General features: G+C 35.6%; 1 protein-coding gene across 1 annotated transcript in view; it reads left to right on the forward strand.

The window, feature by feature from the left end:
* Positions 1 to 14,762, forward strand: part of LOC113641661 (complement receptor type 1-like) — a 62,228-nt gene extending 47,466 nt beyond the window's left edge. The window contains exons 51-67 of the mRNA XM_047807356.1: positions 7,207 to 7,287; positions 8,302 to 8,490; positions 9,080 to 9,179; positions 9,305 to 9,378; positions 9,467 to 9,646; positions 9,758 to 9,934; positions 10,172 to 10,360; positions 10,955 to 11,054; positions 11,180 to 11,253; positions 11,342 to 11,521; positions 11,633 to 11,809; positions 12,046 to 12,234; positions 12,615 to 12,714; positions 12,814 to 12,887; positions 13,201 to 13,239; positions 13,366 to 13,430; positions 13,832 to 14,762. Of these exons, the coding sequence (XP_047663312.1) occupies positions 7,207 to 7,287; positions 8,302 to 8,490; positions 9,080 to 9,179; positions 9,305 to 9,378; positions 9,467 to 9,646; positions 9,758 to 9,934; positions 10,172 to 10,360; positions 10,955 to 11,054; positions 11,180 to 11,253; positions 11,342 to 11,521; positions 11,633 to 11,809; positions 12,046 to 12,234; positions 12,615 to 12,714; positions 12,814 to 12,887; positions 13,201 to 13,239; positions 13,366 to 13,430 (1,988 nt within the window). The 3' untranslated portion in view covers positions 13,832 to 14,762. The remainder of the gene's footprint in view (positions 1 to 7,206; positions 7,288 to 8,301; positions 8,491 to 9,079; positions 9,180 to 9,304; positions 9,379 to 9,466; positions 9,647 to 9,757; positions 9,935 to 10,171; positions 10,361 to 10,954; positions 11,055 to 11,179; positions 11,254 to 11,341; positions 11,522 to 11,632; positions 11,810 to 12,045; positions 12,235 to 12,614; positions 12,715 to 12,813; positions 12,888 to 13,200; positions 13,240 to 13,365; positions 13,431 to 13,831) is intronic.
* The last annotated feature ends 942 nt before the right edge of the window (positions 14,763 to 15,704 follow it).

Genomic DNA, 15,704 nt, shown 5'->3' on the forward strand with positions numbered 1-15,704 from the left:
AAATACTTGAAAAGGTTGTGTCTGTTCAACTGAGCTCCTTCTTACAGGAGAACAATATCTTTGAAGAGTTTCAGTCAGGTTTCAGGCCCCATCATAGCACAGAAACGGCACTTGTTAAAGTTACAAATGACTTGTTCTTAGCTTCGGACCAAGACTGTATGTCCTTATTAGTTCTACTTGACCTTAAGTGCTGCATTCAACACTATAGACCACAACATTCTTCTAGACACAAAAATTACACAGGTATTCATGGACAGGCTTTAAGTTGGTTTAGATCCCACTTGTCAGACCGATACCGTTTTGTAGAGTTAAATGGTGAATCCTCCAGTTTATCACCAGTTAATTATGGGGTCCCTAAAGGATCAGTTCTATAACCTCTGCTTTTCTTGATATACATGCTTCCATTAGGGAACATTATTAGAAGACATGGGATTAGTTTCCATTGTTATGCTGACGACACACAGTTATATATCTCATCAAAACCAGATGAAATAGCCACAGTGTCCAAATTAACTCAATGCCTTAGAGAGATAAAAGACTGGATGAGCTGCAATTTTCTGTTTTTAAACTCTGATAAGACAGAAATACTACTCATAGGTCCAAAAACCAGTGCACAGAAACTCTAACAACTTAACTTCCCTTTAGAGGGATGTACTATTACTAATAGCTCGACAGTGAAAGACCTGGGTGTTATATTAGACAGCAACTTGTCTTTTAAAAACCATATAGCCCATACTACCAAAACAGCCTTCTTCCACCTTAGAAATATTGCCAAGCTGAGAAACATTCTGTCTCTATCTGATGCTGAGAAGCTAGTTCATGCATTCATGACCTCTAGACTGGACTATTGTAATGCATTACTAGGTGGTTGTCCTGCATCTTTAATAAAGAGGTTACAGTTAATACAAAATGCAGCTGCCAGAGTTCTCACTAGGACAAGAAAGTATGACCATATCACCCCAATTTTATCATCTCTACACTGGCTACCTGTTAAGTTTAGAATTGATTACAAACTGCTGCTACTTACGTACAAGGCTCTTAATGGTTTAGCTCCCATGTATCTAACTAGTCTTCTAACACGTTACAATCCTTCACGCTCTCTGAGATCACAAAACTCAGGACTTCTGGTAGTTCCCAGAATATCTAAGTCTACTAAAGGTGGTAGAGCGTTTTCTTATCTAGCTCCCAAACTTTGGAATAGTCTTCCTGATAGTGTTCGGGGCACAGACACACTTTCCCAGTTTAAATGTAGATTAAAAACTCATCTCTTTAGTCAGGCGTACACATAATACATCCTATAGTATCATGCACTAGTACATCAGACCTGCACATTTTTATGAACAGCAGATATGTTAATCCCTCTCCACTGCTTCTCTCTTTGTACCCATCCCGAGGCATCCAGACATTGTACCAGCTCCCAACGTCCTCTGTGGGACGAAGCCTTTGGACTTCCACTGAGCCGAGGTTGACTCTAAGAATCCTGAGACATCTCCAGTTAGACTCTGTGATACTAAGGAGATCCGAAGTCCATGATCCTTACAACAATACAACATTTATCTGACTATATATTACAATCACACCCCCAGTGTCACCCATATGAGGATGGGTTCCCCCTTGAGTCTGGGTTCCTCTCAAGGTTTCTTCATTTACCAATTTAAGGGAGTTTTTCCTTGCCACTGCTGCCTGAGTCACCTCAGACTTGCTCATAGGGGGATAAATACATACACATTGTGAACTATATATAATAATAATAATCTAGAATTTTTTATTCTATCAATTCTTTTACTTTTATTATTCGTTATTTCCTTTATCATTAATTATGTTTACCTTCTGCTCTATGTTTATGTTCTGTAAAGCTGCTTTGAGACAATGTGTATTGTAAAAAGCGCTATACAAATAAACTTGAATTGAAGTATGTAACTCTAATGCACTGAGTTTCTTTTTATAAACGTGTCTGCTAAAGGCATTAATGTTAATGTCATGTAAATGCAAACATTGACTTTTGTGGGGTTTTTTTTTTTTGCTTTCCTTTCTGCAGCATGGCAGGGAACAGGGGGTAGAGATGGGCGGGGCTTTTTTTGAGGACTACACCACTGGTGCACGAGTACTCATAATGAATATTTCTGTATAATATAGTGTTATATATAGTTATATGTTAACTTCATTCATGCAATCTAAAGTCCAGTTTTTCAAAACATTATTGCAAATGTATCGTTTTCACTCTTTCTTCCTCACATGTTCACCACCGCCTCTTTAAACTGCTTCGCGGCGCGCCCTCGTGTGTTGTATTGGAGTACTGCATGGAATCTATTACTGTATAGCGAGATTAGGAGAGCTTATTGTTATGAGTTGTCAATGGAGCCTGTTACAAAAAGATCTAAAATGTGGGAACACTTTCATTTGATTTCGCCCAATAAGGTGGATATATATGATTTTGTTGTGAAGCCTATATTTATAACTTAAATCTCACTCATCATTGGGCAATTATACGATTCAATGTAACATTCCATGTCGTATATTTTGTCATATATATTTATTGGATAGTAGTAATAAGTTGAAAAATATAGGGATGCAAGAAAAGCCTTTTGTGCACCGCTTAATACCATGATGTGTCCAGTGGTTGATTTGCTCTCAGCAGCTGGCCTATAGTATTAATAATACATCATCCACTCATTCAAGAACACTTACAACGTCCATTTCACGAGTTCACACTTACAAATAATGACAGTGTGTCTATATAGTCATGCTGAACAGGTGGACACCTGATTGATGATTGTTAATAAAACATAATTAAGCACAAAGCATCCATCTAGCCTACAGTATATTAGTCTGTAAGGCAGATTTATAATCGTGTAAAAGTGTGTCTGCACTTATGTACCTTCATCATTCATGAGTTTGATTTTTTTCTAAAAACAGTCAAAATGTCTACATTCACCATACAAAAAGTTATCTTTATCACATTTTTGTTTGGAGTTACCATGCGTATGCAATGGAACATGCTTTGGTCATGTATTTAATATATTTATTCATTTATTTATTAATCTATCCTTAATTTGTAAATCCATTAATTTTTTTTCTTTCACCAGCAGAGGTCCTCATCGAGCTCTGATTTGAAAAGCTTCGAGTAATGAACATTTTTCCGATACAATTGGGTTGAAAGCTTCACTGCTTCAAGAAAGCTTCACTTCGCCATCACTACTTGTGGGTGCCTTCTCAGGCAAATCCGTGGCCACCCGCATGCTCCTTTATGCCGTTTAGTCCCATGCAGCTAAACAGCACTGACACCTAGCACCTGTGCAAACCCCTATTTAAACCCCAGGGTTTTATCAGTTGGTGTGCAGATATAGTGGTAATTTTTCTGAGAGAGAATGCAACCATTCATTCATTCATTCATTCATTAACTCATTCATTCATTCATTCATTCATTCATTCTCCACCGCTTATAACCCTGGACGGAGTGCCAACCCTTCGCAGGGCACACACACTCTCTCATTCACTCACGTAATCACACACTACGGACAATTTTCCAGAGATGCCAATCAACCTACCATGCATGTCTCTGGACCGGGGGAGGGAACCGGGGTACCCGGAACATGCAGGGTTGGGAATCGAACTCCCAACCCTGGAGGTGTGAGGCGAACGTGCTAACCAAGCCACCGTGTCCCCCCTAAGGCAAACTTTTCCTTTGCAAATGTAGTGTCATGTCATCCATTCTAAAATTAGGATATTTCAAGTCAGAACACTGGTTAAAAATGGAGAAATGGGAATGAATAATATTCCCAAGGAATAAAAATGCTCTCTCTCTCTCTCTCTCTCTCTCTCTCTCTCTCTCTCTCTCTCTCTCTCTCTCTCTCTCTCTCTCTCTCTCTCTCATTTTTTATTAGATTTTTTTTTTACAGAAATGTGTATATGTACACATATACACAAAATATGTGTAAAATATTTATTATTATTATTATTATTATTATTATTATTATTATTATTATTATTACTATTATTATAACATTTCTGTTAAGGGTAAAACTTAATAAATGTAGCATTTCATAAACATGTTCACCAAAATAACAAAGTTGAAGATAAATTACTGAACATTTTAAAATGCATTTAAAGTTAAAAAATATATTTAATATATTTAAATGATATATGTGTAGAAGTTGATAGTGTATTGTACAGGATCTACTTGAAACTCCACCTTTGATAGTCTTAAAAATGCTGTGATGTTACTAATACTTTGTAGGCGTATTTTAAACAAGTTATTTCATCAAGACTGTAATACAGTATGTAACAATGATTCAACAGGAAATTACAACAACTCACAATATCCCTTTCCTCCTACAGTATAATGTCCACTGGTCACTCTAAATAATGACAAATAGCTTAAAAGACATTGAGCTGTACAGTGAGCTCTAAAAGATCAGTAATAGATTGTATAATTATTAACAGAAGCACTTTCAACACTGGAATATACTTGACATTAAAAAGTGTGTTCTTTCGCAACAAGCACAAAAGCCTTTGTTCAGTGGTTCATTTCCTGTTTTACCTTTTATATTGCAGTTTGGTGGAAATGATTCACTGACCCTGACTGTGTAAACAATAAAACTGGTTCTAACCCAAAATAAATAAATAAAGAAGAAAGAAAGAAAGAAAGAAAATAAAATTATATTGTTCAAATTGTACGTAGTGTATATAGGTACGTTCTTAAAAAAATATGCTAACGATTGTAGCATTCATAAATTGTTTTTATCATTATTTTGTCTTTAGTTATAATATAAAAAGACCTATAAATGCCAGACACTTTCTACTGATTTGTCATACAGTAGGGTGTGGACAGAGAATTGTTCCAGAGAATTTGGATATGGCTCAACAGGTCAGGGGTAAGATAAGAAGGCACTTGTATGCCACTGTAAACATTATTATTAGCTTAACAGTCTTTGTATAAGGTGTTTTTTGTACATAAAATCCTCAAAAATGTTAATGACGATTTAGGCTGTTCATCCCCATGAGAAGTACAGTACAGTATTATAGAGTCAGAAGGCTCCTGTAATAAGACATTATTACTAATAACATAATCCTATAATTTCTAATCAATAAAGTGTCAAATTCCAGTAAGGCAGCAAGGTAAAAAACAGAATAAGTATTTAAGTGCAATGTAGAAGCTTGTAAATTTATATCCTTTTAACAATATTGTAGTATTATATAATATAATATAATAATGTAGTATACATTGAATATGAAATAGATTAATGGACAAACCTCCTCTAAGACTTATATGTCAGAATCACAGTCAGGTTTATTGGCCAAGTGTGTTAACACAAACACAAGGAATTTGGTTCCAGCTGTTTGTGACTCTTAAAAGTACTGACATAAATAACACTATACTGTACACTTAGCTTGGACTATGCAAGACAAGACAAAACAGACTATACAAGACAATACAGACGATGTGAGACAATATATCCAGGGGTCACTGACTATTTTTTATCAAGTAAACCTAATAAAACCATTTGGATGCATCTTCTGTTGCTCTGTAAAAGTTCACAGACATGTCTACCACATCAACAATAGACCACTATCACCGATTGGTGATTAGAGCATTGGGTGGCACTCTTCTCATCACAGCACAAAGTGTCACTTGTATGACTCAAGTAATTTCAGCAGCATTGCTGGGATTTTTAAACATTGTGTAAACTTCCTCTTCACTTTATTACACACAACTTATTGTGTAACTATTCAATGCATAAAATTAGATGCTGTAGCTTATCTTTTCGTTCATAACTGACTATTTTTGTCTATTTTCACTAACGTTTTCCCCACATTGCCCACAACGTCATTCTATGGCCTAGTGCTAATAGAGATCTGATTGATGCAGCAGCACTTTAATTCTTTAGTCTGTGCATCAATTGCAGGTAAATCTAATCATCTGTAAACCCTAGGTCTAAGTCTGTAGATTTCCCTGAGTGAGAAAGTCTGTGAACGGCATTTTTTTTTAGGTTTTTTCCTTTATTGTATAACAGCAAAAAGTGACCTTTATCTGTTATGTGCTCTATTAACCATGTGATGTCACAGAACACTAACGTCCCACAGGAACAAGGTGAAAGAAAAAAAGAACAAGGGGAATGAAACACAACACCAACAGGAACATATAAAGTGTTATGGCTTTCATTTGAACGGACACGTGTAGAGATATGAGGAAATATGAGGTGTCTTATCTAATTTCTATAGAAAATCGAACAGAAATGTTATATGGTAGTTATTCAAGGTTTATTATAATAGCGCCATAAAACATGTATGACTTTAAACTCCACCCACTTCGTCATTGTAGGGGCAGTGATGAAACCTGTGATGATGACTAAGGACACGACGATACAGCTTACTGACTACATTACCTGCCTTCCTTAAAGTCTTACTAATCTAGGTAACACCTGGCTGTTCAGGAATAAAACAAAAAGGTAAGTCACAAGAAGTTTTTCTGCTTGCTAAATAAGTTAGTGTTTCCGAAACACACCTGTATTGTACCTGTGTTAGCGGTGTACCTGTATTGTACCTGTGTTAGCGGTGTACCTGTATTGTACCTGTGTTAGCGGTGTACCTGTATTGTACCTGTGTTAGCGGTCTACCTGTATTGTACCTGTGTTAGCGGTGTACCTGTATTGTACCTGTGTTAGCGGTGTTAGCAATTACCATTTAAACTTTATAAACACGGACAAATCTCGGTTTATTCCTACTAGGCTATTTTTCCCACCCACAGTTTCTTTCTCACATGTACCTGACATTAAGTGCTTCGGTTATAAAGACATTAAGAACAAAAGTCATGTGTTTTAAAAAAAAAAAAAAAAAGAAATTTTTGCCAGGTAATTAGACGAACCTTAAATATGTGTGTGTTTTGTTTAGTTTTGTTTATCCCAAAGCGATAGGTAGTTAAAGTATAACCCGGAGCTCGGTTAATATTAAACCTGTAATAATAGCCGGGGTGAATATATAGTGCTAAACCGGATAAGCTTAGTAAGTATCTATCTATCTATCTATCTATCTATCTATCTATCTATCTATCTATCTATCTATCTATCTATCTATCTATCTATCTATCTATCTATCTATCTATCTATCTATCTATCTATCTATCTATCTATCTATCTATCTATCTATCTATCTATCTATCTATCTATCTATCTATCTATCTATCTATCTATCTAATACACCAGGTTTAAAAGGAAAAGATGCGCGAGACCCCGTGCTACAGGCTGATCATCTTCCTCACATGTCTGATGAAGGTTACAGAAATCCAAGGTGCGATCTGGGCATTCCATTATTTTTATTAAATCCCCTATTGAAAGGATTTGGTAATTGGTGTCCCTGGCTCCCTTTTTTTGTTTGTTTGTTTACTAAATGTGTTTTTGTGGGTTTTTTTTTTGTTGTTGTTGTTTATTTGTTTTTTGTCAATTTACTTTCAGCTCACTTTCAATTTATAGACAGCTCTTTAGGTTGTAGAGTATAAATCATACAGCAGGTGTATACACAGATATTACTAATATAATATATATGTACATTCACCTGGTCATTCAAAATTATTCTCGTTAGTTTAATCAGGTGTTGCTCCTCCATTTATTGTTGCATAACATTTACGTTTCCAGCATTTAGCATACACCTTTACGCCCATACGATTTACATTTTTATTTCATTTTATGCAACTGAGCAATTGAGGATCGTACACTCATAACCTTATGATTGGTATTCCAGCACCTCAACCACTAGGCTACCACATCCCATTACAAAGCCTTGAGTAACCCGAACAGGCTTTTCCTTTATGTGAACATTGCTGTGGAATTTCCTTTCATTCAGTCACAAAAATATAACCGATGTCTGATTTCAGGTAGTTGTGTATGACTCACAATCTCTCACAAGCTGCAACCTTGTCATTGTTCACTCACCTTCTGGTCCATCTGAAAATAACAGAGGAATAAGTTTACAAAATCAAGTAGTAGTCAGGTTTGGAGATGGCTCTAGGTTGTGTCCATGCTTACATAGCTACCTATTTAATATGATTTGACTAACAGTGTGTATAACGTCTAACAGACAGTGTGAAATAGACTTTATTTATTTATTTATTTACGTCTGACTGCTGTTCTAAGAGCTAGCTTTTATAGGGAGGAGAATATGACAGCACCAACAAGAGTACACGCAATAGTATGAAGAATTAAGGCTGGTTCCTATTTCTTTCTAAGTGTAGATTTATGTAGTCATATCAGCAACTGACTGAGTCTCATTTAAGTTGTGTATATATATTCTATTTTATCTTCTCAGCACAATGTGAGAGACCTGATGTTGGGGAAAACAGGATTATAGTCGATGACCCGGGACAGCAGATGTTACCAAATGGATCTACATTAACGTTCAAGTGTGCTACTGGTTATCGGCCTGTGGATTTATCAGCTTCCAAGATGATCACCTGTGTGGGAACCCAGTGGACCGAACTGGAGCTTAACTGCACGAGTAATTCTCCTTATAGATATTTTATTATTCCTCAAGCTTCATGAATTTTCTTTCAGAATGTTTGTATACCTGAACATTTTGTGTTTAGAGTTGAGTTAAATGATAATAATAATTTATTTGCGTGTTTGTTTGTTTTGCATCTTCACTTTGGTTTTATTTCTTGGTTAATGGAATTACAAATGCAATACAAAACCAAAACAAATGCTTAAAGCTAAAATTCAAGTGATAATATACATATAAATGGTGGCAGATATCAATAGTGAAGCACATATCTATATGACTGAAAGTAATGATGCCATCTAACAGATGTAGTCATCGAATTATTCTAATTATAAGCCGCAAACTCAGCTACTAAAGAGTTAGCTGTCAGTGCCACTCCCAAGCCCAGATAAATATACAGTAGGAGGGTTGCAGCGGGAAGGGTATCCACCTGTGTTAAATCTAATATGTGGCCCACGTGATCCGCTGTGGAGACCCCGAACAGGGAGCGGCCGAAGAAAAAAAATAAATACATAAATAAAAAATAATGAGAGGGATTTATTTTCTGTAGCATTGCCATGTCTAACTTTTTGTGTTTGTACACTTTTAGAAAAGAGCTGTGGAGCCCTTCCTGATTTCCCCAATGGGAAATATACTTATCCAAATGGAATTCTGTTCGGTGCAACCGCCATCGCACAATGTAACACAGGGTAAAGTCATACAGCCCTTTATTCTTTTGTGTGTGGACTTTGATTTCTTGTCATGTTGTTCACATGTGGATGGACACATATTGTTAGCATGTGTGTTTAGAGCTTGTCATTTTGTCTATTTGTAGGTTTGTGCTTCTTGGAGAAAATATTAGAAATTGTCGTGAGAGTGGATGGGATGGGAGAGACCCTGTGTGTGATGGTATTGAAAGATTTTCTGTTACATTATACAACTGTAAAAGAAAGAAATCTTCCAAATGGCACCTTTAAGCAAATTGTTTTCTTTCTAGTGGTGAAATGTGAACCACCTCCCAGTATACAGAATGGAATGTTTGATCCCCTGGACGATTTATATAACTATGGACAAGCAGTCACATACTCATGTATTAGAGATTTCAGTCTTATTGGAGAATCAACAATAGTCTGTTCTGATAATGGAACTTTTCATCCTCCTCCTCCTCAGTGTTTATGTGAGTTACGCTAGAGATTTTTGTTCTCTGTTAAGAAACAATATTTTCCATGAAAGCTGTTATGCAGTATTTTTTATTATTTAAGCTTCTGTTCCTTCTTTTCTTGTGCAGTGGTAGAGTGTGAGGCACCTAACATTAAAAACGCAGTTCGAGTTGAAGGAAAACCACCACCTTACAGATATAAAAATTTCGTCCGATACCAGTGTAATGAAGGCTACACAATGAATGGAACTGGTTACCTGGTATGTGAAGAAAACGGATGGAATCCACCTCCTCCTGAGTGCATCAGTAAGATTAATCAGTGTTTTACCATCATGAGATTCTGACTTGACAATGAGAGGGTTAGTCTCTGGTCCTACACTACATTTGTGTCTCTATTAAAGTAGTCAGAAGTTATGGAATATTCTATTTCACATTAATATAGTATGAAAGGACCAGTTAGAGTGCTTTTCCCCATCATATTCATCTGGGTTATTGTTTTTATACAGTACTATACACACTTTATATTCTATTTTATCTTCTCAGCACAATGTGAGAGACCTGATGTTGGGGAAAACAGGATTATAGTCGATGACCCGGGACAACAGATGTTACCAAATGGATCTACATTAACGTTCAAGTGTGCTACTGGTTATCGGCCTGTGGATTTATCAGCTTCCAAGATGATCACCTGTGTGGGAACCCAGTGGACCGAACTGGAGCTTAACTGCACGAGTAATTCTCCTTATAGATATTTTATTATTCCTCAAAGCTTCTTGAATTTTCTTTCAGAATGTTTGTATACCTGAACATTTTGTGTTTAGAGTTGAGTTAAATGATAATAATAATAATTTATTTGCGTGTTTGTTTGTTTTGCATCTTCACTTTGGTTTTATTTCTTGGTTAATGGAATTACAAATGCAATACAAAACTAAACCAAATGCTTAAAGCTAAAATTCAAGTGATAATATACATATAAATGGTGGCAGATATCAATAGTGAAGCACATATCTATATGACTGAAAGTAATGATGCCATCTAACAGATGTAGTCATCGAATTATTCTAATTATAAGCCGATAACCCAGCCACTAAAGAGTTAGCTGTCAGTGCCACTCCCAAGCCCAGATAAAAATACAGTAGGAGGGTTGCAGCGGGAACGGTATCCACCTGTGATAAATCTAATATGTGGCCCACGTGATCCGCTGTGGAGACCCCGAACAGGGAGCGGCCGAAGAAAAAAAATAAATACAAAAATAAAAAATAATGAGAGGGATTTATTTTCTGTAGCATTGCCATGTCTAACTTTTTTGTATTTGTACACTTTTAGAAAAGAGCTGTGGAGCCCTTCCTGATTTCCCCAATGGGAAATATACTTATCCAAATGGAATTCTGTTCGGTGCAACCGCCATCGCACAATGTAACACAGGGTAAAGTCATACAGCCCTTTATTCTTTTGTGTGTGGACTTTGATTTCTTGTCATGTTGTTCACATGTGGATGGACACATATTGTTAGCATGTGTGTTTAGAGCTTGTCATTTCGTCTATTTGTAGGTTTATGCTTCTTGGAGAAAATACTAGAAATTGTCGTGAGAGTGGATGGGATGGGAGAAACCCTGTGTGTGATGGTATTGAAAGATTTTCTGTTACATTATACAACTGTAAAAGAAAGAAATCTTCCAAATGGCACCTTTAAGCAAATTGTTTTCTTTCTAGTGGTGAAATGTGAACCACCTCCCAGTATACAGAATGGAATGTTTGATCCCCTGGATGATTTATATAACTATGGACAAGCAGTCACATACTCATGTATTGGAGATTTCAATCTTATTGGAGAATCAACAATAGTCTGTTCTGATAATGGAACTTTTCATCCTCCTCCTCCTCAGTGTTTATGTGAGTTACGCTAGAGATTTTTGTTCTCTGTTAAGAAACAATATTTTCCATGAAAGCTGTTATGCAGTATTTTTTATTATTTAAGCTTCTGTTCCTTCTTTTCTTTTGCAGTGGTAGAGTGTGAGGCACCTAACATTAAAAACGCAGTTCGAGTTGAAGGAAAACCACCACCTTACAGATATAAAAATTTCGTCCGATACCAGTGTAATGAAGGCTACACAATGAATGGAACTGGTTACCTGGTATGTGAAGAAAACGGATGGAATCCACCTCCTCCTGAGTGCATCAGTAAGATTAATCAGTGTTTTACCATCTTGAGATTCTGACTTGACAATGAGAGGGTTAGTCTCTGGTCCTACACTACATTTGTGTCTCTATTAAAGTAGTCAGAAGTTATGGAATATTCTATTTCACATTAATATAGTATGAAAGGACCAGTTAGAGTGCTTTTCCCCATCATATTCATCTGGGTTTATGTTATATTCAGTACTATACACACTTTATATTCTATTTTATCTTCTCAGCACAATGTGAGAGACCTGATGTTGGGGAAAACAGGGTTATAGTCGATGACCCGGGACAGCAGATGTTACCAAATGGATCTACATTAACGTTCAAGTGTGCTACTGGTTATCGGCCTGTGGATTTATCAGCTTCCAAGATGATCACCTGTGTGGGAACCCAGTGGACCAAACTGGAGCTTAATTGCACGAGTAATTCTCCTTATAGACATTTTAATTTTTCCTCAAAGCTTCTTGAATTTTCTTTCAAAATGTTAGTGTATGTGAACATCCTTCATTTGTGTTTAAAGTTGAGTTAAATAATAACAACACTGATAATAGATATTAATATTATTGTTATTATTACATTCTACCGGTGTTGGAATTACAAATGCATACCATAGGAATAAAATAAAACCAATGGTTTTAAACCTAAACTTGAGGTGATATGTAAAAATGGTGGTTGATATCAACCTATGGCTATACGACTGAGAGTAAAAATCCCATGTAGTTCTACAAATTGTAATGAGAGGGATTTATTTTCTGTAGCATTCTGTAGCATGTCTGAATTGTTTGTATTTGTACACTTTTAGAAAAGAGCTGTGGAGCCCTTTCTGATTTCCCCAATGGGAAATATACTTATCCAGATGGAATTCTGTTCGGTGCAACCGCCGTCGCACAATGTAACACAGGGTAAAGTCGTTCAGCCTTTTATTCATTTTTTGTCATGTTATTCACATGTAAATTACTATATTTTGTATATTTACAGCATGACATTTTGACTATTTGTAGGTTTTCGCTTCTTGGAGAAAAAACTAGAAATTGTCATGACAGTGGATGGGATGGGACAGACCCTGTGTGTGAAGGTAATGAAAGATTTTCTGTTACATTATAAAACTGTAAAGAAAGTTATTTTCTTTTCCAGCGGTGAAATGTGAACCACCTCCCAGTATACAGAATGGAACGTTTGTGCCAATGAGGCTTGTTAACTAATGAATTGCTTCCATGTGGAAGCAGTAGCTGACCTGATATATTTACTTTACATCCTTTAAATATCTGTAGGTTCGTGTATTCTGTATAAACACACAGTTAAAAGAATCCAGTTGGAAAGTCCTGTACACACTGCAGACAAGTGTACAATGTGCCTTAGTCTTTATATTGTGCTTCTTTTTATTCTAGTTTCTCGAATTAATCTCACCACATCTCCACCATCAGACAGTAAGTAATTAATTATTATTTTTTATAATTCTTAAATCATAAAAAAAAAAAAATGCTTTGAAATTCACTTTGTCCTAGAGACTGGACTCATATCGATTGAGTAACTGTGTATTATTTACTGTACAGGCACCTGTTTGAAGCCCAGTGTAATCATTATAGCTGTGGTTGTACGTCTGCTGTTGTCCTTCTAGGTAAGAAGGTCACAATTATAGATGATTTGTGTTGTTACCATACTATAAAACATATCATGAAACTTATTTGCCAAATATAAATACATGACGGGATCAGGAACAATAATGAGTTAATTGTTGGACAAATATAAAAATTTTAGCACATGAATAAGTGCTTTGAGCTGAATAGATACATACCTGTAGGTATTGATAGATTACTTAGAGAGAAAGTAGTAAAAAATCCACAAAGCTAGTATACACTGACTGTTCAAAATATTGGGAATATTTCTGTCATCGTGACTTCCGTCATTTTTGGTCTCTGTTTTCTCTCTGCTTATTTACTGCACTGCCTAAAGCAAATTGTTACAGCATTGGTATCTTTTTTTTTTTTCTCACCTATTGTCCAATTTTTTTTTCTCTAGGACCCAAGAACTATGATTCTGACTGATGCCAAATTGTTTTGATAAGACTGATGAACTCATAGAAGTGATGTCCATTGATTATTTACAATCTTAGCGGTTGCCTTTCAGGAAAGCTGTTTTCCTGATTTTTATAGATTAGGTACAATTTTGCACTGTGATCTTTGTCTGGTATGAGTGTGTTTTAAATTATTATGTATTATTTAACAAATATAGTGTTAACTCTATTCCCAGTTTTAATGTTGTATTCCTGCCAGAGACACTGCCTTCTGTAAAACATCCAGTGCAGGGGACAAAGCATTTAAAAATTCAACATCGAAATGGTTATTCAGTGGAGCCCAAAAAAAGCACAAAAATCAATTCTAGAATTTGGAATTTGGTGTTTTTCTAAAAATTAGATGTAATGAATAAAATACTGCACAGGTTTTTTTTGTCAGTCATTTTGCATTTCTTATAATTAGCTAATGTATATAAACACAGATTAGGATGGAAGAATGTAATTGCATTTCACTGCTATGTATTAATGCATGGGAATGTACATCAAAATCTATCTGAGAGTCTGTAGAAAAGTGTAGGATTCGTTTTAGATTGCTTACGATTATGCAGTATATAACATTTGGACACCACATGTATGGCCAAAGGCATATGACCTTGTTGGACATCCCAGTCAAAAACATTACCGCATTACAAAATATGGACTCTAAAAATATGTGGTTATGACTGTGGGTGGTTCAAACACCTGTACTCAGTATTTAGGAGGAGTGTCCACAGACGTATTGGGTATTTGACTATACACTTTGATATACTCGTTATGACTACTGATACTTGTATCCCTTAATGTAATCTTATACCAATATCAATATCAATATTTAACATTTGGATTAAAAACACTCCACAATACAAAATCTGTTTGCATTAAATTTTTATTTTGTAATTACTCTTTATCTGTCATTGTTTCTATGGTGTGATTTGTTTATTCCTAATCTTTCTAGTTGTGTTATAATTTATTTTAGTTTTTAATGTTAATACCATTTAATAGTTACAAAGTTTATAATAATAATAGTTAAATATTTGTAATGTTTAGGCATTTAATCCTTAATTGTTTACTTTGCTTTAAATATGTTATGTCTCCTGTGCAAACACAGCTATGTCTGATTGACAGAAATGCTTATGGTAGACTAATCTATAAGGCGCATTTAAAAAAAACTTTTATGAGTTGAAGACTGGAAAAACGTAGCCTGGTCTGATGAATCTTGATTTCTGCTGAGGCACATAAATGGTATTATCAGAATTTGGCATAAATCTATGAACCCAACTAGCCTTGTTCCAGGCTGATGCAAATCGTGAAATGGTATGGGGAAAGATTTCTTGACGCTTTAATGCTTCATTGATTGCTTGATTCATTGCTTGAATGCCACAGAATATTGATACTGAACATCCTTTAATAGCTACAATTTACCCATCCTCTAATGGCTACTTCTAGCATGAGAATCAGAATCAGGTTTATTGGCCAATTGTGTTGACACACACAAGGAATTTGGTTTCAGCTGTTTGTGACTCTCAAAAGTACAGACCTAAATAACACTATACTGTACATTTAGTTTGGACTATACAAGACAAGACAAAACAGACGATGTGAGACAATATAGAGAGAATGAGTATTAAATGTGAATACAGGATATATGACAGTAATGTACATAAAGTGTGAGAAGTGCATGATAGTGCAAATAACAATATTATAATAAACTGGTTTTGTGGTCAACTGTGGCCTTCAAGTCACCAGATCTGAATCCAGTAGAGCACGTTTGGGTTTAACAGCATAAAATTGCAAAAATGTACACGAATTGAACATTGCAGGCATGTCAACGTTGACCAG

This window comes from Tachysurus fulvidraco, chromosome 23 (genome assembly GCF_022655615.1).
Source record: "Tachysurus fulvidraco isolate hzauxx_2018 chromosome 23, HZAU_PFXX_2.0, whole genome shotgun sequence".
Taxonomy (NCBI): Eukaryota; Metazoa; Chordata; class Actinopteri; order Siluriformes; family Bagridae; genus Tachysurus; species Tachysurus fulvidraco.